Below are 27,117 nucleotides of genomic sequence, written 5' to 3'. Positions count from 1 at the left end.
CATGTGAAGACAGTGTTGTGTTGTGACATAAGAAGATGTTATCATGGCAGAAGCATCATGTGAAAGATGGTTGAGAGGGAGACGGATGGACAGTTATGTCATCGTCACCCTTCTCATCCCTCAGATGTCTCGATCGATTATTTACGGGGGGATTGGTTGGGTCTGTTTGAGCTGCGCGCCGTGAGCGTCTGCCCTGCCTGCTGTCTCTCATTTAGCACACCCGAAGGGGAGGGCCGTGACACACACACACACACACACACACACACACACACACACACACACACACACACACTTTCTATCCCTCCCGTGGTCTACACTCACCTCGACATACGCTCAGTTCTTGCTTACATCACCCATGCAGTAGAAACAGATCAGACGCCCATGCATACATGCTGAAGCGTGCTCATTGCCTTCTTGTGTTTGTGTGTGTGTTTTCTGCATGACACACACACTGTGACAGACTAGCTGCGACACCGAGCCTAGACGCACACTTTGATACTTCTTACTGAATTTGTGGAAGGACAGACGATTTACACACAGAGGCGGCTTTCCCAAGGACTGAATTTCTTTTGGTTATTTCTTTGCCAGAAGAAGAAAAGACAGGAAGAAAAAGACAAGAACTTGTTTACTTTATGTCTTGAGTAAGAGGAATGTTGGTGATCCCTTCGGCTCGCAGGTGTTGTCTTTTCTTTGATCTGACGTTTATTCTGTGGATATGAAGAGTTTGTGCTAGTAGACAAACAGATACAGGTGTTTTCTGGCTGATTGGTGTGCGTCTATGTGCCAAAGTGAGTGTGCGTTCGGGCACAGGGACCGCTCCGTATGCTGCACATGGTTCGAACCCTTGCCCAGTTCAGCATTGCTCTGGAGGAAATGAATGAGAATGGAGAAAATACAGGAGATGAAAGAGGAGGAGGAGGAGGTGAAGAAGTTGTGGACAGAGATGCAGTCGATCAGTTAAAAAACAACAACAGGACTGGGAACTTCAGCGGGAATTTGAATGGGAATGGACTTTGTGCTGGAAGCCCCAACGGAGAGGTAGACGCAGTGTTTTCTCTTCTTTGCAGTTGTGTGGTTTTTATGTGTGTGTTCCCTGTGTTGCACCTTTACTTCATATCTAGGACATGTCTGTCAATTAAGAATTTCCTCCATGTAGCAGGCTTCTCTTTCCTTTATTGCTCTGATTCTTATTTTCTTCAGTTTTTCCTTGAGTTCTTATTATAGTTAATTCCTTGTTTTAACATGGCTGTCTTCCTTTTGTTAATGTCCCTTTCTTCAGATCCTCCTCTCTCCATCTCTTTATAATAGAATTAGAGGGGAGTGAATCACCAGATTAGCTTCAACACCTACTGTTACACTCACAGCTCTCTTTGTATTCTCACTATCTGTCTATCTGCAGTCTCTGTCCAGTTTTTGAAAAATCTTCTTGTACACTATCTTTGTTAGTTTAAAGTTTAATTTTTTTTAACTCTACCAGAATTTGCCATGACTATGTTTGTCGTATACTTTGGGTTTGGTAAGCTTGATTGGCGGCAGGTTACAGGTTACATCCACACATCATTTGAGGGCACAAACACTGCAGACTTTAACACAGCTGTGTAGTTATGCTTCACAACCAGCCTATTCATCTTCATCAAGCGATTGAAGGGAGCTTTTTTTCTCTCAGATTAATCAATATATGAAGGGCTACATTTATTTTATTATTGTAGAAATTTGTTTTTTCCATTGAGATAACAATTCCCCATAATTAATGCATTTTTAAAAATAATGCTAACCATTCGCCATGATAAGGACACTAGACTTTATTTAATCTGAAATGTTGATCGGTTTTGTCAAAATCCTTAAAATAATGATAGAATTCTAACTGATAAATCTCTGATTGATTATTTTCAATCTATTCTTTGGACCATAAGATCTCAAACCATAAATAGCATCAATTTCCTGAAGAGTCTCAACTTGCCGTGCAAAAGTAACATTTATTAGTTTGATATAATTAAAGAATAAAGGCAAACATTCACATTAGACAACCCATCATGTAAGGCCAATTAACAAAATAATAATTGACTTTTATGTCATAGTGTAAAAAGTGCAAACATTGTTGTAAGATAAGAGGTTAGGAATGGGCGAGTTTGCGGAGGATGAGGATTCATTAGTATAGAGTAGGTCAGGGCAATCTGTGGCGTGCAAATGACAAGGAAGGAAGCACATAGAAACACACACACACATATGCTGTCTTTTACATCTGCATAGCAGAAATACATAACCCTGCTGAAAGGCAGAAGTTTGAAGAAGAAGTTAGGAAGAGACTCCTCTTCTCTCAGGACCTCAAAACATATAGATGAGGTGAAATCCATCTCCGTTTTACACTGATGTCTGGATACTGTAGCGGAAGAGATGATGAGGTGAATACAGGATGCTTTCTCTTTGGGCTCAGAGGCTGCCAGTTGCTACCTTATCCAGGCTGTTGCCAGGGGATACAGTCGCCACGGAGGGGGGTTGAAAGCGGCAGGGGTGGAGAGGTGTGACGGCAGCGACGAGAGGAGAGATAAGACCTGTCTTTCTGTCGCTGATACTTTCAAAGACATGACTTGAGAACAGACCTCAGACCAGTATGGGTTTTGGGGAAGTAGAGCCTGTATTGATGCTAAAGATAGTAATATATGTTGCTGATGTTGGGATACATATTCAGTACATTGGCCACATGCAAAAACTAGCAAATTAGAAAATGACAATAGCATCGTAGACTTAGCAAAAGCGAATCTGGCATTATGGGAAAAAAGTGACTTCAGAAAAGTACATGTTATTCTGTGCTATACAGCTTTTAAGAAATGATAACACTTGTATTGACTAATTTAAAGGAACAGTTTGACAGTTAAGGAATAGTTTGACATTTTGAAATACCATTTCCAGTCAACAGAGGCTCCAGACCGTTTCTAATCCAAACCAGGAAAAGGCTGGTACATAACCCCCCATTAAAAGGCAACATTCGTGTTTTATACTTCATACACCTATATTTTCTTACCTGTTGGATTGCCTTGCTAGTCATTTCCTTCCGCTTCTGCTTAGGTAATATATCCGGCTATTGGCTTTAGCTAAACAATAATCGTACAACGCTGAAAGGGAGGAAGTGAAAAAGAGAAAAATAAATGCATATTCTATTTTTTCTTATTTACATTTCCCTGATTCCTGATAATAATCAAGGGGAACATTTGATATACTTTTTTCTTTAAATTAATTGCAGTTCATTGATTCAAACTTGTCTCCAACGAATGAAAGGCCCACGGTACACTCATAGGTGATTATAATTATCCTGGCAAATTGAAGTGATTTTAAGGACTGTTCAGAGTGACTGATTGAGTAATTCTGTTAGTTGCCCATGTTAGGGCTGGAAAAAATCACATGTTTTTGAGACACATTAGGCACTTTCACACCGCAGTACTTTTCCCACAAAGGTTCATCAGAACTTAGTCCATGAGAACTCTTTAGTTCATGAACAGATCGCGTTCACACCGGAATAAGTCCCTGAGGGAGGATTAGGCAAATAAAGCTGCTGACGTCACTCCTTCTTCTTCTGCTTTGGGTTTACTGGCAGGCCGCAAACAACTTCACGGCGTATACTGCCACCCGAAATCCCGGTCGGAAGTCCTCGGAGTTGGGGACTGGCTGAGTAAATTGCCAGAACGCCGGCACCTCCTCATCTCCACCGCTCCCATGTTTTATTTTGTGTTGACATAAGTTAGTCTCTCTGCGTTTCTGCGCTGGGCTAATGCTAATGCTAATAATGATAATAAAATGGCGGCTTCACAAACGTTTTTGGGAGTTTGACGGGTCGTGGTTTGCATTCCGCCCAGCCAATCAGACACAGGAACCTTTTTCTCCTACGAAAGTCCCTGCTCTCTAGCAGGGACTGAAAAGGGGGTAAAAAAGGTTCTGATTAACTAATTTTAGTTCCGGCTCTTTTTGGTGTGAACGCGACACATGTTTTCTTTTGTGTTGCCATAAGTTAGTCTCTCTGCGTTTCTGCGCTGGGCCAATGCTAATAATGCTAATGCAAGGATAATAAAATGGCAGCTTCCCAAAACGTTTTGGGAGTTTTACGGGCCGTGGTTTGCAATCCTTCCAGCCAATCAGAAATAGGAACCTTTTTCTCCCACGAAAGTACCTGCTCTCTAGCAGGGATGGAAAAAGGGGTAAAAAGGTTCTCATGAACTCATTTTAGTTCCGGCTCTTGCCAACAGATTGGTGTGAACGCGACATTTCGGAACTATATCGGAACTAAAGTGGGAAAAGTACTGCGGTGTGAACGCGCCTATTGCTACTAAAAAAGCGACATAAAATAACCTTGTTGGCAATACATGGTTAGCGATGAGAAGTTCTGAGCTCAAAGTGATACAGACTGCACAGCTGTGTCCTGGTCTTCTTGTTGGCAGCAAAGGTCACAGAGAGAAAATAAAGTGACCTTACAAAATATTTGATGGTTTTTTTAAGGCAGACAAGGAAGAAGGATTAGACCTTCAGTCATTTTCTCGCAAAAGGTCTGAATAATAGATTGGCAGTACATAACAGCTACATAAAGATCAATTTTGTATTATTTTCTAACAAAAATGAATACATACAAATTGTATTTAAATTGTACACTTCCTATGGCATTTGTTTTATTAAATGTATCAGCACTTGAACACCAAAGTGTGGCCATGTCAAACTGTCAAACAAACGAACAGTTTTGTACAGTTTTATGTAAAAAACAAAGTGAGCAGCAACACAAAGTCTTTTGAGAAATAGATGGTATTGCATCACACAATCTTGTAAAAGAAAAAAAATAATAATAATTTACGTCTATTTGTCAGTCTGTAGAGCTGCTGAGTGTAGCATAGGACAGTACATAGCTGATACACAGCATGACCTTTGCTACTCAAATAGTTATAAACAGAATGACATTAGACAAAGCTGCATGTGCTCTGTCTCTGGTGTATGTTGTATTTTCTGTCATGCTGTAATGTTTGGTTGCAGTTGTGAGGAATAGCGGACTTTATGGACCCCTTGTGTCCACACCATTATCGAGCCACCAGGGCTCCCAGGGGGAAACATGGGAACATGCTGTACTGCTCACACCAACTGTGCACTGTGTTGCTCTACTGTTAATAAGTGACTTTGAGGGGTCTATCCTGTCACTTTTATAGATGTGCAGACCACAACCCTGAATACCAAGTAACCTGTGACTGTGTCTAAGAAAAATAATAACCAGAAACTTAACATATTAGGGCATGTTTGTGCCCTTTGTGCGACTCTTTGTGTGAATTCCCATTTCACCGTTATGTACAGACCTGTCTCTCTAAACAGATCTTGGCTGTTTTGGGCTGATTCAATTTCACAAAACACATTCTTTGTCTTCAGGCCACATCATTCCTGAGATCTGGGTGGTTACAAATAATTTGAAGCTAGGATCTCAAGATTTCGGCTCTGTAAAATAGGTAAATCCTTAGGTTTATAAGTTATACAGTATTGGTCGTGTTTTATGTATTCTGAATGCTAATAAAGCAATACAAAATTAACTGACATTTATACAATCATGAGTAATAGCGGGAGACACTTGTCACGATGACAGATTAAAGTCATGAATTATATCAGCAGGTGCTAATTAGGCTTAAGAACTTTTGGGATTTGTCTCCAAAACCTTTTTTTGTTTTTTTTGTCTTTTGCACAGTAAAAGGGAAACAGTCCTATGTCCCACATCTTGGTCTGCCCCTGAGAGATGAAGCACGTTAATAGCCAATATTCCTTACCGCTGCACTCCTGTATCTTTTATTTATATATATATATTTGTTTATATATCTGTATCTATACTTGTTGTCATATATGCCACTGTGTGCAAACGCCTGTTGTAGTATGAACAGACTGGGTGTCCAGTGTCGATCAACCATGTTGGAGTATATCCAGATCTAAAAACAGGCCTTTCTGTCGGCTAAGGCAATAGATCTGATGTTCATGCATGCTATGGACATAGTCAAGTCATACAAAATGTCTTATAAATAACGTTTAGTTTTTTTAAAGTGAAGAAATGATGGGAACCCTACCTGATTCAACATTGACCCTACAGTATCATTTTTAGTTAACTTATGCAACACAAATGTTACTTTCAAACAAAGTGTTTTTCATTTTCGACCAGTTTTGAATCTGCCATCATCACTGGCTTTATCTGACAGATTTTTTTCTTCACAAAGACAAGACCAACGTTGTTTACAAACAAAAATTCTATCTTGTGAAAGTGACAATGTTTGACTCTTAGAACTGGTTGAATAACATGTCAGTAGTTACTCCTGGTGAGCAACAAGAGAAAACAATAAGCAGTGATTCATGCTGTGTCATCAAAGCCCCACAGTAACAGTGTGTGACTGTCATTACACTCGACACACTCGCTGCTCTGAGGCTGGACTCTCAGACTGAGCTGAGGGTGTCTCTGACTTCAGCTCCACGGCGACCAATCAGCCTCTCTGCTCGGGTTTCTATGGTAACACTGCTAGCAAAATTAAACTAGCATTCCTAGCATAATTTCCCCTCTCTCTCTCTCTCTCTCTCTCTCTCTCTCTCTCTGTATGTGTGTTTGTTTGGCTGACATCTAAATAAAGAAAAAAGAGAAAGAAAGAGTTGATGTGCATGCGTCAATTTCGTTACCGTAAATTAGGTTTGATTTGCAAAAAAAGGTGTGTGTGTGTGTGTGTGTGTGTGTGTGTGTGTGTGTGTGTGTGTGTGTGTGTGTGTGTGTGTGTGTGTGTGTGTGTGTGTGTGTGTGTGTGTGTGTGTGTGTGTGTGTGTGTGTGTGTGAAAACTATTTGATGATACCATATTAGCATAGGGTCCAATTGAGATGAACATTTCCAATTTTCTTCTGATATAAAAAAAAAATTATTATTGTAAAACAAGTCGTACATAAATAGTCAGATAAAAAACCAAAACATCGGCAACTAAATTATAAAATAAAAGTCTTGTTAAATAACACGTGAGAAACTGTGATGCAGGGCTGCTGGCTGCTGCCTACTGTATTAGGGGAGTGTATAAAGATGTATTTTGAATGGATGCGTGGAGGGTAATTGGGCAGTAAAGTTGTATGATTACCCTGGCATTGTGTTACCCACTTTGCACATGTTAAGCCCTAGGTTTATTCCTTCACTCCATTGTGTTTGTGTCTCCGGGCAGAGTAGACGTGGTCTAAATCTGTCTCTGATGGTTGGTCTTGTTGAAAATAATTTGAAAGAAGGTATGAGTCGCTGATAGACAGGTCCATCTAAAATTCAATATACACCCATTATGCTTTCTCTCTTTTTCCTCTCATTATCTGTCTCACACACACAATAAATGCCACACACTCACTCATCCACACACCACCTTCACCCTCGGGTGGTACCCCACAGCGCCCCTGGGATCTCTTCAGATGCCAAACACTAAACATGGCCTTTTTGGGAAGTTATTGTTTTGGTTATTTATAGGGCACAGTGGGGCTGGCAGAGGGGAGGAGAGGAAAAGGAAAACTCCTCTCTCTGTGTGTGTGTGTGTGTGTGTGTGTGTGTGTGTGTGTGTGTGTGTGTGTGTGTGTGTGTGTGTGTGTGTGTGTGTGTGTGTGTGTGTGTGTGTGTGTGTGTGTGTGTGTGTGTGTGTGTGTGTGTGTGTGTGTGTGTGTGTGTGTGTGTGTGTGTGTGTGTCAGACAGTGGGAGACATGGTGGTTACATATGGACCATAGGGTTTTGCCTGTGGCTCCATGTGATATTTATAAGATGTGTTTGGTACCAGAATATTTTGGGATACTCCCCTGAGACCCCTGAGATAATATGGCTGACTTGTTCCATGATCCAAATATTCCCTTTGTTATTCTTCCACCCTTCTCTACACTCAAACAGAAACATACATACATACACGTAGCCTGTCTCAAGTCATATGATAGAATTCATCACATTTTAACAGAGGAAAGATGGAGCTTTTTTTTCATAAATATTTGTCTTTTAGCTCTTAATGTGTGTTAATAATAATAATGTGTTAATGTGTCTCTTGTGGCGTAGAAAAGGTGTACATAACAAAATCAATTTACACGTTTTGTTATAATTTGTTTAGCCGCCTTTTTCCATTATCTGTCTCTGTATGTTTCACACTCGCTTTTTTTTCTCCTTCAATGAGTTTTTAGAGTTTTCATTCACTTGCACTTCAATAAATCACGAGTCATTGTAAGAGTTAACAGCGGAGTCATGTTTTGCCTCTGTGGACTTCCCGGCCCCAGTGACCTATAATCCGGTCTGTGTGTGTGTGTGGGTGCTGGTGTGTGTGAGTGTGTCGTAACATCTTTGCAGTCTTGTCTATGTTTGCCTTTTTGATAATAATTTTTATAATATAGGCCACTAAACTGACAACAAGCTTTAAGGCCTTGCAAGGCTGGAGCTTGGGCTGATTCATTAACATTTTAGTTACTTTTAAAATACAGACGTGCGTTTGGGTGCTGTGCCTTTAGTAGACTGTTCGTATAGATCATTGATGATATAAATAAATGATAAATGATGATAAACTTTCTTCTGTTTTTACAGGACATGAGGAAACATGTGATGATGACCCTCGTGGACACAGAGCAGTCATATGTGGAGTCACTCCGAAGTCTCATTCAGGTAACACTCATTCAAAAAACTCATTCAAAAACCACACACATGGCTAGCTCATACACAGCTCGGTTCTTACATCTCTGAGCTAACAATATGTTCACTGATTGATTTGCCACCACACACTCACAGACAGAAACACACAGGTGGTTTAACAGATTACTGTGGATGTGAAGCACAAATGTAGGTAACACATAAGGTGTTATGTAATCCACTTATTGTCATTTATCCTGTTAGGCTAAACACTGTCTCACTGTCAACAGCATTATCTGCCCACACACACCTATACCCTACACCTATCTATTTCATTAGCCAACTAACCTTTACCCCAAATATTAGCTGCACCCTATCTCTCTGTCAGAAAAACACTCTTCACCTTCTTCTAACTTACCTGTTGTATAGCCTGTCTCTATTTAAAGTGTTGGCTCGCATACATCTGTGTGAAATCTGTGTGAGTGTGCATGCATATTCCACATGCTCACTGACTTCTCTCCACATGCATGTGTTTCTATGTGTGGCCACAAAGTGAATAATCCTGGGCTGTTCCCATGGTGACACAGTGAAAGCAAGTGTTACCACGGTGACTGCAGTGAGAGTGGAGATCCCTGAAGGAAAGTGTCGGATGCGGTTCAGCTGAGACGGCTCTATAGCGCTAATGTCCAAAGTTTAAATCTGCCTCTTTCTGTTCCTTTTTTGGGAACTTTGGGAGGTTCCTGTCAGCACCTGCTGTGAATTGTATTAGCTCGATAAATGGTAAACATAGAGAGTTTAAATGGCCATACTCTAACTCTAAATCAACTCAGTAGGCCTTTATTTCTATAGCCGGATCACAGAGGTTTAACATTGTAAGGCGAGGACCTCTAGTGGGCGTAATAATTATTACGCATAAAGTGGGAATATAAAGACAAAAGATTTTCACTTAGAAGACCCTGTTGCCGTCAAAAGTAACCACATGCTTATTTTACCCCATACAACCCTAACGATACCTTAAACCTCATCCTGTAATCTAAGAAATACGTTTTGTTTAAATATTAACCATGTATATAAAACTGCCATTGTGTCGGCTGAACCACTGCTGCTCTGAAAAAGCTTTAAGTTCTCTTTATCCCAACTTTCTTCTCTATATTTTTTTAAAACTGCAGATTGGATTAGTCATCATACAGTATGTGTCATAAATTAGTCGATGAGCCACTCACGATTTAATATCTTCCGGAGCCTCTGGGTCGCATCTGTCTGAGTCTGTTTTACACAGTAAATTGAATCTCTAAATTTCTCTGAGCTTTATTGGATTTCAGTGTTTTGAGTATGTGTCATAGTCAGACTTGTTAAGATGCTAATAAACCTACAAAAGCTGATTTATTTTGTGTATTGAGGCACCTTGAGACCTAAGAAAGAAAAGGAAATAAAGTTAAGAGGAGAAGAACAGAAGGATAAGATGATGTAAATAATAAGCAGAGAAACTTCGGATGTACCTACTTTAATAAAGCTTAATCGTTTTTTTTTGGCATTCACATCAACACAGCCTGTGCTGCATTCACGTCATTTAGTTCTGACTGTGATTTTGAGCAGCAAGGTTTTCGGTCACAAAAACACTGTCCTACATATCTTACCAGGTTAAATAAAGGCTAAATAAAAAGTTTAGCTCAGGGTTGTAATGTTTGATCAACAGAACAACAGAAGTTTCACCAATGAAATTACCCAAACAGTCCTGACTGCTGGAAGAAATTTTAAGCCAACAAAAAATATTCAAAATGGTCTGTAACAAACTGTTTTGTGTTCTCCCCTCAGGGCTACATGCGTCCTCTCAAACAGCCAGACAGCGGCTCCATAGTGGACCCTCTGCTGGTGGACGAGATGTTTTACCAAATCCCGGAGATCTTGGAGCACCACGAGTACTTCCTGGAGCAAGTTTCTGGCTGCGTCAGCCAATGGCACGATAGACAGACTGTCGGACATCTCCTCATCAAATCAGTGAGTAGAGATGACAAAAGGTGTCCTAAGCAGCAATTTTTAATGATAAGAAGTGCAAAGCATTACCTCTGTTAGTACCAGAAACACTTTACTGCTTTTAATAGCATCTGTCATAAAACAGTGAGGCCAGGGGGGATATAATGCAAATATATGAATCAACCATAAGTAATGATAGCACCTTGAAGTCCACCTGATTCCCCTCTAAAGTTTCAATGCACCGTGACGGGGAGAATTGTATTGTTCTTTTGTTACTTTGTTTTTATTATCATTGTAAGATAAGATAGGGATAGAATTTCCTTTAAAGTCTGATAGCAAACTGTCATTCGACTCTAGAAAACGATTCAAATTCTTTCTTCCCTTTTTTTAAGTTAAAACTGGTAAAAAAGATAAGAGTTTTACTTTGAATTAAGTTCCAATGTTTTCCTAAAACAAGGGTGTTTTTCCAAATATTGGTGCAGCAGTAAAGCTACTTGTCCTGACATGACATACCCTTAAAGGGTTTGTACAGACTCGAAAGGTTAAATGAATTAACGTTCTTTTAAAAACACAAGTGACAGCGGAGTGGGCTGGAGGGAAGCTTTTTGTAATCGGAGACAGCCTATAGTTGGCAACACTGGTTAATATTTTGTTTTCCTGGTGACCTATTGGCATTTAAAGTTTCCCATGACCCGAGGGCGGCTCTTAACCTAGATTCTGAAAAGCAGTTCTCTAAAACATCAGTGTTAGGCTAAAGTTTTCAGTGTTTCAGAAGGAAAGAAGCCAACAGTTTACATGAAGTCAGAAATGCACAGTAGATCCCAGTTTCAATAGACCAGAATGCCGTGTGGCTCAAGCTTTTGTTTTTTATTGAGTGGGAAAAACCCTCACTCTCTTGCTATGTTAATGCTTTTGTTATCCCTCTCAGCTTGAATAAAACCTTTTCACAGACTCTCACTGGAGACACAAACTGTCACAAAAGAACAATGTCGTAAATGCGGGAAACGGCCCAACTGAATTACAAGCAGTAGAAGAAGAAGGTTGAGGACAATTGGCCTAACCATAAAACAAAAAATCCCCAAATATTACAAGACTTTACAAGAATAAATTCACAGATTCATTGCATACAATTTTTGTGTGTTATACGTTGCTGTGGTTTTCCTTTTAAAGAGAACGTTTGAATATACCAATATCAAGACATAATGGAATATTGTCATGCAGGAAAGGAAGAATAGAGGGTCTTTTTCTCTTTGGGTGAAGCCATTGCAGATCTTTCTTCCACACTGCTCAGACTGAGCTACCCTCCCCCACTGCTTCACTCAATCCTCCCCCGCATTCTGTTTCCGCTGCAGCTTTTAGAGCGACTGCAGCTGATATATTTTTCAGGCCTCGTTGGCGCAGTAGGCAGCGCGTCAGTCTCATAATCTGAAGGTCGTGAGTTCGAGCCTCACACGGGGCAGAGTTTTTATGTTCTCGTGTCAAAGAATGGCACAATATCAAATATCATGTTTGAAGTGGCAGATTATTTAGCATCTGTGAATCATTGCTGGATCGTCTGCGGACAATGTTAGCTTCAGAGAACAGAAATATATATACATTTGTGAAGAATATCAATCAAATAGATTTCACAGCCCTGAATCAATGGTTCTGTGTGTTTTAGACACAGCTTAATCATAATTTTGTCGTCTGTTATGACAAAGATACTTACAATAGTTTCCCTCCCACGAGGTTATTCCACAAAAGGGTAGAAAGCTGTTTACTCTCTGACGTTCAATACACTTTGTGCTTTTTAACTCTGTCACCCTCTATTTGTACAAAAAGCAGTTCATGGTGAATCACCTGCATGTGTTTATGCTGGATTTGAGGGACTCAAAGTACCTCTTTTTAAAAAAAAAAATACTTACACCAAGGTTTCTTTGGTAATCTTTCCATTTACAGCTCTCTTCAGCTTTTATTATGATTTAATTACAAAGTGAGAAATTAAAAATGTCCTAAATGTTAGCTGTTAAGGGTATATAATAGGCTTAAAATGAATTAAAGTAGCACTGAAACAATTATTTGTCTCCTATTTGTAGGAGGTGTTAGGAGTCTTAAAACGTAAAAGGAAAAACACTTGACATCTTACTATATTGAAAAGTAACAGGGAATATAAATATACATAAAAAGGCATACTTTTTTTATTTGAATATATTTATACTTAATTCAATAACTCTCTAGCTTTACAAACTCAATGGACTGCCATCAAATTGATTTTAAACAAGTGTACATAAAACTGTACTAATAGTAACTTAAATCTACTTTCCTCTTCTTCTCCAGTTCTCCAAAGAGACTCTAGCTAATATGTATTCAGCGTACATCGACAACTTTCTCAATGCCAAAGATGCTGTGAGGATTGCCAAGGAGGCCAAACCAGCGTTTCACAAGTTTCTGGAGGTGAGTGTTGGACTGAGTCACAGGATGTCCGTTTAGTCTGGGCAGCTGCTCCTATGTGTTGGAACACTAGAAACAAGTGTGTCTGCTGGAAATAGCCTTTTAACCAGCTTTAAGATCCTGGAACTGATGCCACTGTTTGTCAATTGTAGGTCTGTGAATAATGTGTGTTTCTTTGTGTGTGTGCTTCCTGTTTGTTCATGTTGGTATTCATTTTTTTTCTAAATCAGATAACATAAAATGTAATTTGAGGAACAGTTTAGGAGATCAGGAGGACCTTAGATGTTTTCATGATACCATATATTACTAAAATGTATATTCTCTTTAAGTAAATATAGTGTTTTCTTTCCGGGTATGATACATTAATTGAAGACAACATTTTGTCCATTAAACAATTACAAACCATCTTTTTAAAACTATTTAACCAGATCATTTGACTTAAAAAAAAAACAGCAAAATGTATAGTTAAATAAAGTAAAACATTATTTTACACTTTGATTCTGTGATTTGCCTTTTAGAAATAAATGTATGGGGAAAACCGCATGTTTGTTGCACAGACAAGAGCTCAAATGCTAAAATGTTATCAGAAAAAGCTGTCATGTCCTTTTCCAGCTCTCAATCGGACAGGATTATTTTCAGTGGAACCACTCCTCCATCTTGTGGTGGAGATGTGACATGCAACACTGACCAGCTTTTAGAGACAGTTATTTTGTTACTAAGACTTATTTCATTCTTTCATATGTTCTTATATCCATACTCTCCCTTAAAGGTGACCTATCATGCAAAATGCACCTTTGTACGTCTTTTATACATGAATATGTGTCCCCGGTGTGTCAGGGAACTCACCAAGTGTCAGAAAACACAACCCTATCTATTTTCCTCCATACCCAAATCTCTAAAAAAGGGGCTGCAACGGATCTGATACAGACTGATCCAGATTTGAACACTTCTATGACGTCACAGAAGTGGCGCTACGGCTATTGGGCCAACTCCACCAATCAGGAGGAGACAGCCACGGACATTGCCGTTCGAAAGCGCTGGAGACGCTGTAGTACATATTTCAGGCCACCAGATGGTGCTGTTCTCACTGAATCCAAGCATGAAAGGCAGTGTTAAATTGAGCGAAATGAGGAATGGATGAAATGCATGATCTGTTTGGTATTTTGAAAAATAAAACGTATAAATATACCTTTATATAGGTATGGTCCTACAATATAATATAAAAATATAGCATGATAGGTCCACTTTAACCTCCTCCTTTCTTCACCCCAACAGCAAAACATGAGGGAGAACAAGGAAAAACAGGCTCTGGGTGATCTGATGATCAAACCAGTCCAGAGGATTCCCCGATACGAGCTGCTGGTGAAGGTGAGTCCTCTCAAAGTATCTGTGCTGTATACTGCAAGTTGCCTCATTCTGGGTTTAGTTACCAGAATCTCATGTCAAGGCAGATCGTAACATTTTTGTGTGTTTTGTTTTGTTCAAGGACATGCTGAAGCACACCCCAGAGGATCACCCGGACTATTCGTACTTACTCGACGCCCAGAGGGACATCAAGCGATTGGCTGAGAGGATCAATAAGGGCCGTCGCTCCGCTGAGGAGGCAGAGAGGGAGGCCAGGGTCATCCAGGAGATCGAGGCGCACATAGAGGGAGTGGAACATGTGAGATATTTATTAATGTACTGGTAAAACTTTGTAGAGCTTAGGTTTTCCTTCTTTAATGTTAAATATGACTATTTTCATCATCCATTGTAGATTTATTTATTCATCATAAAGTGTAAGTAGTTAGTAAAAAGGACCAACACAATCATGCTATTGCATTGTTTTTTTCTCCGTGTTAAGTTCACAGAGCTTTTGTACAGATATTTGATTCCATACGAGAGACAAATGGCCAAAGTTTGAAGTAATTGCTATGTTTTAAAGTGTTGATCTTATCTTTGTGTGTTTGTGTTAGATTCTGAACCCTGAGCGGAAGTTCTTGAGACAGGAAATGGTCATGGAGGCGGTAAGAAGTTCCTTCTGAATTTACAAATGTTTTGTAGCAAAGAAAGGTTTCAAAATGTGTCCAATGTCTTGGAAAAGAAGTCAAGCTAATAGAAATAATGAAGGCCAGCTCTATTATCTTATATTGATACATTGTTACATGGATGTGCAAAAGCCAGAGTGAAGATTTTCTGAACTTTTCCCCTCTCTTTAATCTCTCTTTAATCTCTCGGTTTAGAAGACCGTTGGTGGGAAGAAAGACCGATCTCTCTTCCTCTTCAGTGATCTGATCATCTGCACCACTCTCAAGAGGAAGTCTGGCTCATTAAGACGCAGCTCAATGAGCCTGTAGGCAACACACACACACACACACACACACACACACACACACACACACACACACACACACACACACACACACACACACACACACACTATAATAAGACAGTTACCTAATAACACTGCCCCTTGCTCTTATACAAAAGGTACAAATGTTTTACAATGTTTGACAACATTTTGCTACTATTGACCTCTTTTTGTGTCTTTTTCTGCTGCCCTCTCACTCTCAGATACTCTGCTGCGAGTGTCATAGATACTTCCAGTAAATACAAGTTCCTGTGGAAGCTTCCTCTGGAGGACGTGGAGGTGGTGAAAAGTAAGTGTACAATGATTCATCTTAAGATCTCATGCTGCTGAGGACATGAAACACACAGGCAACTGCAATGCTTTTATTTTATTTTATTATTTTGTTTCCAAGTTGAATAGGTCTCATGACTGCGTTGGAATTATAATAACACTGTTTCTTTTTTATAACAAAAAAATAATACACAAAAAGGAAGTCTCAGTTTACAGATTCATCAATATTAAAATTAAAAACATTTACTTTACTTTAGATGTTTAAACTTTTTTGTAATGCTGTTCAGTCCTTTAACACTTTTAATTGAACTCATCAGGCTCGACTCAGGCAACAAACAAGGAGAGTATCCAGAAGATGATTAGTCGACTAGACGAGGACGTCAGCACTCTGGGTCAGATAAGCAAACTCTCTGAGACCCTCGGCTTCCCACACCAGGTACTGTGCACCAACCATAGGTGGCGCGTGAGGCTCAGGTTTGGGAAGGCTAAATAACTTGTTTTACCTGACGCTGCCTGCCTCCGGCGTCTATAGAAAAGAGATCAACTCAGTGAAAGCACCGCCTGATCAGAGACAACGGCTCAGTGTGCAGAGTTTATATCTATTAAGTATAAAGGAGTTTAAACTGCCGTATGAAGAGAAGAAGCCGACGTGTCGCACTTATCATTCATATCACATTATCAATCAGATCATCGATCATATAGGCTAATATCATACTATATCATATATTTCCTTATCTGAGTCAGCTTCTCGAGCCGTATCTGGACAACACTTACATTGTCACATACTGTATGCAGAAGTATTATTTTAAGCAACACATTAAGTTTGACGAAACACTTGAGTCAAATGTAATTAAAGTCAGATCCACTCGTGTCTTAGACGGGGCAGTGATATCATAATGTACGCATTCAAACACTTTTTCTGTTACCAGCTGTATTCACCTTGCAGGTGCAACTATGTGGCTTGTATCCTGGATTATATATTTAAGTCGTGGGTGATTAAAGTTCAGATTTATCTAATATTAGTTTACTTTTCATTAATGAAGTACTGTATGATGCTGCGCTGTCAGTAGACTACACTTGTTCCTGTTTGTGATTGGTCAAATGTTGCTAACCCCGCCCCTTTCACGTGAACGCGCTCTCAGCTGGAGAGAGAAACCCTGGCTTGATTTACCGAGTTGATAACCAGCGTCGTAGGACCGCTTAGCGAGAGCGCGTTTGTTAGGGTTAGTTAATAACTCAAACTTATCCAGGGTCTGTTGAACTGGCTTCGTAGTACAGGGCACAGGTGGCTGCGTAGCAGCGCTAATGTCAAAGACATAAACATTATACATTATATTTTTCTTTTACCAGGATGCAGTTACACAAATATTTGGAAAGGCTTAGCCTTCCCTAGCCTTTAGGTATTATGGCCTTTGTCATTTCTTATTGTCTCATGTTCTAAGTTGTAGTGACAGCCAATGGTGATGGTCACCAGGGATGTATCAAATATTTATTTTTCTTCTTGTTTCTTGCTCTTGTCAGTCGCTGGACGATGTGATAAAGGACCTGATGGGCTCGGTGCACAGGGAGCTGTCAGAGAAGCAGTCTCTGGCCTTCAGCATGACCTTCCTGCCCACAAAGCTGGAGTTCACCACGGCCTCCGCTGAGAGCACCTTCGTGTTCGAGTTCACCTCACCTGACACTCGGTCCCACTTTGAACAGGCCTTCGAAGACGCCAAGAAGAAGCTAGGTCAGTAAAAAAAGATAAAACATTATTAACTGCACTGTAGCTTAAAGTAAAAGAAAAGAGAGAAATAATTCCTTATCTGTGCCCTGCGCCTTAAATTAGTTTTCTAATAATGACTTCCTGAAAATAATATAATTATGATGTTATTCCTATAATGAGTCTGACTAGGATTTACTAGGCCCAGACCTTATTGAATTGCTCTATTTGTTATTCTGTCATCCATTTAGCAATGAATAAGGACCAGTGGAACCCAGAGTTTCTGAAGGCCATTCCTATTATGAAGACACGAAGTGGGATGCAGGTGAGAACAACACGGATTATCTGCTGTGTATATGGAGAAGATTTATGTCAGACAATGTATTTCATTCAGTTCATACCTGCAGACAAGCTCTCTACAGATGTTCCAAAGTTATATCCACTCATGTATTGTTGTTTGTCTCCAGTTCTCATGTGCCTCTCCCAGCCACAGCTGTCCTGACAGTGGCTGCGAAGTGTGGGTGTGCAACAGTGATGGATACGTGGGACAGGTGAGGAAAAACACTTAAATGTGGCTATAATGAAACCAAAAAGCCCCTTAGGGGACAACAAGTATCGATACTTAGAGGACATCTTTATTGCCTTCACAAAGGATGTTATATTTTCGTTTTGATTAGTTCATCAGTAGGCTTATGGAAAAACCACTTGCCCAATGAAACTGGGCAGAAGTGTGTAGCATGGGCAGAGGAAGAACGTATAATAATTTGAAGCAGATCTAAACTACGGGAAAGATACACAAATATTTGTCCCTTTTATGAAGATTGCAAGATAGGTAAAGGTTGCCGCTCTCTGATTGATTATTATTTTTTCTCCGTTCAGGTGTGTCTGTTGAACATCAAAGATGAGCCCACAGTGGAGGCCTGTATTGCTGTCTGCTCAGCGAGGATCATATGTATCGCTGCTGTACCAGGACTCAAGGGAAGGTCAGTACACACTTAGACATTAAACACTCTTGCAACAAAAACCCACCTAAGTTCCTGCACCTGAGTGGTTCATTGACTCTCTTTCTGACTTAATCTCTATTCTACACCAATGACTCATCTTGTAGGGAGCGTGGATCAGAGCCCACCCTGGCCCCCGGAGCCCCTGGTCCTCCCCAGCAACAGCTCCATATCTCCATCGCTCATTCATCTGTGGAGCTGACGGAGCAACCCACAGGTCGGTCCATAAAGGTTTAACAACATGACAAGCAGCAACTATTACTATTCATTTTTGTTTATTCAACAGAATCATTGCATAATAATCAACATTTCCAGCTCAATGAAAATATGCCAGAATCTGCAAATGTGCTATTTTTTATCAGCTATCCCTGGGCAGGCTTTTGCAAATAGTGTCCTAGCATTACCAAGACAACAGTTACTAAAGCACATAACCACACAACACGACATGATACAATACATATCAAATAAATTACCAAAGCTTATGTAAAACAATACTTTAAAACAAACCGGGGTGTGAACTGTTATGGTATAATCCTATTTTGCCCTAATGTTATCCTCTGAGTAATATTGACTTGTATTACTGATTGTTTCCAGGTCCCGGAGCTGAGCTTGTTCCTTTCGACAGTGATGACACTGATGATGAGGATTCGCCCAGCCCTTCCTCCACTCTTAAGAGTCAGGCCAGTCACTCCACCATTTCCTCCAGCTATTGCAGTAAGTAGAGAACACACTTCAGTATCACACACTTACCGCATACACTCCATAGGCTTATATTTTCAAATGTCCTCCCGTAAGATGATGAGGGCCCAGGCTCCAAAGACATGGCTACAGAGACCACCAGCAGTGAAGAGGAGCAGGAGTTCCCTGTGGCGAGCTCCTTTGGCGCCCCGGGGATGTTGGGTGATGGCGCCGGAGGCCGCGGCCACACAGAGAGCCCGATGGACGGCCGGGCCATGCGCCGCTCCTCCCGGGGCTCGTTCACCAGGGCGAGCCTGGAGGACCTGCTCAGCATCGACCCGGAGGCCTACCAGAGCTCAGTGTGGCTGGGCACAGAGGACGGATGGTATGCGACACAGACACACACATCCATAGACATAACTTTCAGTCTAAATTAAAACTCAATAATGAACGATAAAGTGAAGTTATGAGACTTTAATGACTTGTATGGGCCAGCAGCTCATTCCCACATGGACATAACTTCCAACCCTACTCACAAATGATGCATATTGTTGTACTGATTCATCACCTAAACTCCTATAACGCTTCTGTTTCCCGTCAGCATCCACGTGTACCAGTCCTCAGACAACATCCGTAACCGTAAGAACAGCATGAAGATGCAACACTCAGCCTCCATCCTCTGTATACTGTGAGTCACCTCCAGCCTTACTTTTCAAAACTAAATAGCAGAATTCATGCTTCATTAGACAAATTAAAAAGATGGATTAGTAGTGGGTTGACATTTCTTGGTCAGTTTTGTCTCTTATCGTCTCAACTTTCTTGTTCCTGCTATATAAGTGTCCACGAACATGTTTCACAGTTATAACTCTTTGTATTTTTAGAAATGTTTTCTTTTTTTTGTGTGCCTAACCTAAATAATGATTATTTTCTTGTCATTCTGAAAGCATCCTTTTTTTTTTCTTCCTTTAGGTATTTTGACAACAAAGTGTTTGTGTCCTTGGCCAATGGAGAAGTGATAGTCTATCAGAGAGAAGCCGGTAAGCTTGGAAAGTGATCAAGTTTGGTTGTTTTGAGCTCCGTTCTATTTAGTTTATGTGTTTGCTGAAGCTTTTATTCTCTGCAACATGTTGCTCAAATAACTGTTATACTATGCTACCATGCTAGTCTGCACCCTGTCTGTTACCGGTTAAAAAATGTCCCACCTGGTTGAGGAAGTTAAGGAGATACTTTTTACTTGAAATCCACTAAATAATGACATTTGTATGTTTTCTGTTCCCTTGGTAGTCTTTCTGAATAACACCCCCTTTCATTTGAAATCTGCAGGTAGTTTCTGGGACCCTCAGTCTTCTCAGACGTTAGTTCTGGGCACGCCCACAAGCCCCGTCACCAAAATGGTTCCTGTGGGAGGAAGGCTTTGGTGTGGCTCACAGAACAGAATCCTTATTTTAAACACAACTACACTGGTACAAGAGGTAAGTGGAAGAATATAAGGATGTGTGTACAACTGAGTACATTTCAGCAGTTAGTCAACAGTGTGTGTGACATTTCTTCTCTCGTTCTCAGCACTGGTTCCAGGTGGGCACAGACAGCAGTCGGTGTGTGACCTGCATGGTGGCGTACGGTCAGGGTGTTTGGTTGGCGTTGCAGGGCAGTGCCCTGGTCAAACTGTACCACGCTCAGACGCTGGAGAGCCTGACAGAGGTGGATGTGGCGCCTGCTGTGCATAAGATGCTTGCAGGTAAGAGACACATAGGGAATAACTCCCTTCATCCTCACCACTGTTTCTCCCCTGACTTCTAACCCATTATCTATTTTCTTTCTTTTCATTCAGGTGCCGATGCAATCATAAGACAGCACAAAGCTGCCTGTCTGAGAATCACAGCATTGCTGGCATGTAAAGATCTGCTGTGGATTGGCACCAGTGCAGGTAAAAACATTTTTAGAATAAGAAATCAAAACACAATTAACCCGATAATCAAAATCTATGATAATTTTCTCTTCATAATAAAATCAAATCAGATTTAGGTTGAAATAAAAGAGGTCTGGAAGCAAGCTAAATGTGCGTTCACCTGCAAAGTATATATGTGTTTTCTTTAATGGTAGAAATGTTGTGTTTTAAATTAATAGATTTATTGGATTAAAAATGAAATATTTTTAAGTTGGTTTTCTTCTTCAGGGGTCGTCCTTACGCTGGGGATCCCAGTCGTGAGCTCAGGAACGGGGGCTGGGACATTGAAATCCCCCCAGGTGCCGATGGGCTCGGCTCAAGGACACACTGGCCACGTTCGGTTCTTGACATCAATCGAACTACCAGAAGGGTTTGACATGAACTTCCCACTTCCTGAATCCACAGGTAGTTGTTGTTTTTCATTTTTAATGTGCACTTTTATCTATTGCCCACAGTAGGAAATTGTAGTGTTATCCTCACTTGTGCCTTCCCATTACCTTTAATCCCTACTCTCTGTTTGTTAGGCAACCAATCCCAGAGCAGCAGCACAGTTGATGGAAACCTCCAAAGGCGCGACTCTTCGCGTCGTCGAGCGTCAGCCCACATCCCTACAAAAACAAACCATCTAGTAATTTCTGGCGGTGATGGCTATGAGGACTTCAGACTGACGAATAGCAGTGAAACAGTTGGACGGGATGACAGTACCAACCATCTTTTACTTTGGAAGGTCTGAGACAATAAACCCCGGTTTGAACAACCTGCCCCAAACTCGCTCAATCTGAGAACTATAGCACACGCTCCTGTCCTTTTCCCCACCGGGACCCTCACTTTTTGGTGTCGTTGTTTTGGTCTTCTGCTCAGTCCTCCAGTCTCTATGTGCACAATATGGCTGTCACCTTTCTCCTGGACTTACCAATGAATATGATCACTTCAAGAAGACTATGGTAATGTTTCTGATGGTGTGCGTTATTCCTCACTGAGTGGTGTCTGTGCATGTGATGATTTCTTTCTGTGAATATTGTCTTGAAAATTGTGTTAAAAAAACTATTATTTTAGTGAAGGAGTCAGAAGAAGACAGAGAAGCCGAAAATGAAACTTGACAGAAGAGGATTTGGACTGTGTAGAATGTCACTGCACAGGAAATTATAAGAGGACATACAAGTGAAGTGTGTACTTGTCCTTATACATCACTTCTCTGTTTGTTTTTGGACTCTGACGTCAACCCTTTACTCCATCATCACTTGACCCTTGCCTGAACTTCAGACAAAATGTTTCCTGAGGACCGGAGGTTAATGTCATGTACAAATATATGAATGGAAACTTAGTAAAACATAACATCACAGACTGTAGTTTCATGGATACTCTGAATTGTGTTTTTTTTTCTGCAGCTAAAGCTCATGCTTGCGAGAGAGGTTCTGTTTCAGTCTGTGAGCTTTAAAGGAATGAAGTTCAGGTAGTAGAATAGAGATAAAGATTTCTGGTCATAGAAGGGTTGTAATACTATCTACGTCATGATCATTGCTTTAAGATATAAGACTGCTACAAACCTCTTTTCTCCTGCAGAGAAAGATTGACTAAAAAGTGCAATATGTGGAAAGAGCGTTTAGCAAGACTTATACACACGCACATTAATGCACAGCCTTCACTCACTGAATTGGAAGACATTTGTGAAAAAACAAATGTGTGTTTTCCACAGATAATCAGATGGTATCCGATTTTCATATTTCATTTTTGTTGTCAGTTTAAAGAAACTTAAACATGGATGATGCCTGCTACTGGAGTTGAGTAGGAAAGGTGCATAGGAGACTTTCCTCCTTAACATGACTATGCCAAAGCCTTGTATGTGTTACAGTTTTTGACATTAAGGGATCTTAAGAGATTTATTTTGCAGTGAAATCTAAGTTTGTTGAGCAGAAATCAGGAGCTGATGTTACTGACTTCTATGACGCTGGGCTGTGGTAGCAGATAACGATAGTAATGTACAGTATTTATGGTTTTGATTTTAGCACATTCTTTTACAGCACTTAATTTATAGAAGATGTAGCTTTCACCTTTTGTGTTTGAGTTAAAGAACAAACAAGCCTTGGTTTGATGAGCAGACTAGACAGATGGGAATAGTTGGTTTGGGCAGACAGACATACACAGCAAGGGTGTGACAGTCCACTCATTGTCCGGTACGATACGCAATACAGGGTTGTTTTTTAGGAGTTGTATGACTCCGAAGAACACAGAAATGTAAAGAAACAATCTAAAAAGGAACGAGTATTGTCATTGTCTTTGCAAAGCATTGTCTTTGAACACAGCTCAATACTTATCTTGAAGAAAAAGAGAACAAGTCCCCCTCATGCCTGTTTGGAAGCCAATACAATTATTTGCCTAATATTCAACCTTTTTAAGATCCATTGTGACATTTTAGTCACAGGTAATACAACTATAAGATGTATTGTTTATGCTCCTAATGCAGAAACATTGATCTTTGGAGAACAACATGCGTGTGGTTTGTTTTTTGGGACAATAGAGTGCCAACGATACAGAGTAGGTCGAAGGGCAAAGGTTGAGCCACCTACAAGTGCCTTCAGAAGGCTAACGGTTAATCCAATAAACACACACACACACACACACACACACACACACACACACACACACACACACACACACACACACACACACACACACACACACACACACACACACACACACACACACACACACACACACACACAGTGAAAAGTCAGCTTTCCCTCACACTACTTAAAGCAGATGCTTGGGGAAGTGAAGGGTGACTGAATTGTCCTTCTACACAACACACACTGAGTTAACCTCAGGCTTTGAGTCTTAAGTGGTATCCTAAAAAACCTCATTACACTTTGCCAGCCATCTGGGCATTTCTCCTTAGCCATCCCAAATGCATTCAAATTGGGTTAACTATCCTACTGTGAGAGCAGCTAACAGTGAAGAGGGTTGGTTTGTTATTGTAAAAAGAGCTAACTAGCCAGCTCTTTGCCTCTCTACAGCCAGGACTCGGAGTTAGCTTAGTTTAGCATAAAAACTCACAATCAAAATGGAATGTGAATCGGCTAGCTTAGTTATTATGGAAAGTTTAAACAAAAAAGGAATATGCCTAAATGCTCACAGATCACATAATATCTTCTTTACCTATTTCATAAAGGTTCAGGTTAGAGGTTCAGGTGGGTGAATCTTTTATGCTAGCTTGCTAGCTGTTTCCATCTGTGCTAAGCTAAGCTAGCCCATAGCTGGCTGTACATTAATGAAGCCAACTTGAGAGTGGTATTTATCTTCTCATCTAACTCTAAGCGAAAAGTGAATAAGATAATTCCCTACGTTAAAAAAAGTATTCCTCTAATATCCTCTAACGTAGCAAGATGTAGGCCTATGTTTGATTTTGTGAGTTCTTTCTAATTGACAACATCTATTTTTGAGTTTCCAGAGCCAAGAGCTGCAAAGTGACCCATTAAAATGCTGTTTATCTGTACTGGCTGTAGGGAAATGGAGACCTCCCTGAGAAATGGAGTTAATTCTTTATTTTCTGTGAAGAAACATTGATATGCTTTCCCTGCTGATACCAGCGCTTTTCGAGCAGCATGTTTTTTTTAACTGTGATCCTACCTAATAAGTAATTGCTTAATGTTCTTGGTGGAAACCTCTACCGTGGTTGAAGTCCATTACTTTTGATTCACCTGATTCAGAAAGAAGAAATAATATTCTTATTTTCACTAGTTGCAGCCCATTGTATTGACTTAAGACTTAAGATTTTACAGAAGCATGCATCCTGGTCTAATTTGAAAAGGATTAGTCGAATTAAGCATATTGTGTAAGAAACAGAGGATTCACACTTAATTCACATTCACATCAAACTCATCCTATCATCACTGTAACTCTCAGCTAAGTAACCTCTATTCCCCACATGTTAAAGAAGTCTTTATTGTTGTAAATATCGGTATATATTGCCTTTTTTTCTGTAAATATTGCACCCACGGTCCTCAATTGTTGATATGAATCTAATGGCATATTTTTATATATTTGTGTAAGGTTTGTTTGTATTTTTTCCCCCTCCTTTCTGGCTTGCGTTGTCAGTGATGTTTAAATTATAACTGTCAGATCTTTCCAAGAGAAGACAAGATAGCATCGGAAAAAAATTGGCATTGATGTTTTCACTGGTAGTCATGTTATCACCAAAACATACAGTATGTCTGCCTTGTTACGAATATCTACAGGAAGGAAATCTACCTGGTCTAAACTCTGTTTATCTCTGGCTGGGATGCATTTGTCATGGTTACAGTGTATCAGAGTTACTTACTGTATGTAGCTGTTATCGTTCTGTCACTCTGGGTTCCTCTTTGTAATTAAATCAGTTCACTCGTGCCGGTTTGTGCCTGTTCTTTCTTATTCCTAATGAGCGGTGGGTCTCCTTATTTATTTATTTGTAATTAAAATCAAAATGTTATTGATTATAATACAACGATTAATTATTACTTACTTTAGAAGGGTGTGAAAATAGTTGTTGATCATCTAAATATTTTCGAAATTCAATTTGGTTGGTGGTCTTCAGCAATATGAGGTTTAAGTCTCTTAAAATGTATTAATCTCTTAATTTAAAATGCAAATGTGTTTCATTTTATTACAGTTTATTTTTATTTGAGTTATCATAGTTGTAATAATTTAAAGAATAAAGAAATAAAATGTGGTTGGATGTGACGTCTGACAAAACATGAACTGCAAACAGAGTCGATAGTTGATTCTTTCGGGCTTCGCTACTTCTTGCCAAATAAAAGGCGTTACCTACATCGATCTCGGAAGTAGAGCAAAGGCTCTATAGGGATGGTACCTTTTTCATTGTGTAATTGTTGGTATCTGAAACTGATAAGAAACCATTGGGATATGGTCAAACAAAACAAGCTATTTGAGGATGTCACTGTTGAGTCTGAGAAATAACTAATAGAAAAGTAATCATTTGCTAATGGAAATAATGCAATGAGTAACTTACACAATCAAAACTTGGAAAGAAAAACTAGAAACAATTTGCCTTTTTTTACAAAACACATCTCAGTAATACAAATAAAGAGAAATAAAACTGACTTAAATCTCATGATGCCCTCCTCTTAGCCCTGACCTAAACACAAAGTTGCCACTGTTTTGTTTTACTCGCCTTCTTCAGTGTCACTCAACTATTCATCTTACTTTAACCCACTGACCCACAATGACGTGTATTGTGATATGATAGCCCTGTAGTATATAGAGGAAAACTGAATGAATGCAGCCCATTGAGGACACACACAAGTACCAATGTTGCTCCCCCCTCATGGACAGACACAAAGTTGCATCCACACACAGTATTCAAATGATGCATTGCACAGTGAAGACCTGTGTGATGAATGAAAGCAGTAAAGACAGCAGCACAGAGATTCATCTGTCTGACCAGAATGACCGACTGATATGTGAGTCATTGAGTCTCACTGATTCAGCCCGGCGGAAGAATGTGGGACAGTGGAAATCTCCTTAATTTGCTGCGATCAGATTTTGTTTAATTGTTTGTGTACATTTTGATTTAATCTTACACAATGCTGTTTTTGTCCTCAGGCTGCTTGCTAAAAATAAGAATCCAACTTTTTTTTTACTCAGGGAAGGTTGATACATTTTGTCTGTTTTTAGGAGCTACACCTGCAGTATTGTGACTGACCCTCAGTCAATTAAATGTCTTTTTTACAACTTGAATTGAACTACATTCATTTAGAGAGCATCCCAAAGACACCATTTCAAACCTAACCATTATAAACAAATGTAATATTATGTTAAAGAGTCTTCGTCCACATTCAGCATTCATAGCAACTATCTTAGCTTTTATCTTTTAAAATGTATCCTTTCTATCCTATAACTTGCTATGAAAGCATTAGGACGTACAACTAAAGTATGACTAATAATGCATATTATAGGGGACATATGTTGTTGTTGCTGTTTTTGTTTGTTTTTGCCTGTCCTTGTTTGTCTACCCTCCCCCCGACTGTAAGGCGTCTTTGAGTTTGAGAAAAACGTTATATAAATATAATTTATTATTATTATTATTATTATATACCATACTGTACAAGTTAACAGCCAAAAACAACTTTTTCCTCAGGAGTACAATTGGCTTAATGCT

At 39.9% G+C, this 27,117-nt stretch overlaps 1 protein-coding gene across 1 annotated transcript in view; it reads left to right on the top strand.

Moving 5' to 3' along the window:
- Positions 1 to 25,346, top strand: part of arhgef17 (Rho guanine nucleotide exchange factor (GEF) 17) — a 57,357-nt gene extending 32,011 nt beyond the window's left edge. The window contains exons 2-24 of the mRNA XM_079679523.1: positions 8,569 to 8,646; positions 10,426 to 10,608; positions 12,901 to 13,017; positions 14,290 to 14,382; positions 14,501 to 14,677; positions 14,970 to 15,020; positions 15,237 to 15,346; positions 15,568 to 15,653; positions 15,952 to 16,070; positions 17,156 to 17,363; positions 17,588 to 17,661; positions 17,804 to 17,887; positions 18,216 to 18,319; positions 18,445 to 18,554; positions 18,932 to 19,051; positions 19,133 to 19,400; positions 19,617 to 19,703; positions 19,985 to 20,052; positions 20,339 to 20,487; positions 20,579 to 20,753; positions 20,847 to 20,942; positions 21,192 to 21,368; positions 21,488 to 25,346. Coding sequence (XP_079535649.1) covers positions 8,569 to 8,646; positions 10,426 to 10,608; positions 12,901 to 13,017; positions 14,290 to 14,382; positions 14,501 to 14,677; positions 14,970 to 15,020; positions 15,237 to 15,346; positions 15,568 to 15,653; positions 15,952 to 16,070; positions 17,156 to 17,363; positions 17,588 to 17,661; positions 17,804 to 17,887; positions 18,216 to 18,319; positions 18,445 to 18,554; positions 18,932 to 19,051; positions 19,133 to 19,400; positions 19,617 to 19,703; positions 19,985 to 20,052; positions 20,339 to 20,487; positions 20,579 to 20,753; positions 20,847 to 20,942; positions 21,192 to 21,368; positions 21,488 to 21,696 — 2,943 coding nt within the window. The 3' untranslated portion in view covers positions 21,697 to 25,346. The remainder of the gene's footprint in view (positions 1 to 8,568; positions 8,647 to 10,425; positions 10,609 to 12,900; positions 13,018 to 14,289; positions 14,383 to 14,500; positions 14,678 to 14,969; positions 15,021 to 15,236; positions 15,347 to 15,567; positions 15,654 to 15,951; positions 16,071 to 17,155; positions 17,364 to 17,587; positions 17,662 to 17,803; positions 17,888 to 18,215; positions 18,320 to 18,444; positions 18,555 to 18,931; positions 19,052 to 19,132; positions 19,401 to 19,616; positions 19,704 to 19,984; positions 20,053 to 20,338; positions 20,488 to 20,578; positions 20,754 to 20,846; positions 20,943 to 21,191; positions 21,369 to 21,487) is intronic.
- The last annotated feature ends 1,771 nt before the right edge of the window (positions 25,347 to 27,117 follow it).

This window comes from Notothenia rossii, assembly GCF_949606895.1.
Source record: "Notothenia rossii genome assembly, chromosome: 4".
Taxonomy (NCBI): Eukaryota; Metazoa; Chordata; class Actinopteri; order Perciformes; family Nototheniidae; genus Notothenia; species Notothenia rossii.
The sequence above is the reverse complement of the archived record's forward strand: the minus strand, read 5'-3'. Positions and strand labels throughout refer to the sequence as shown.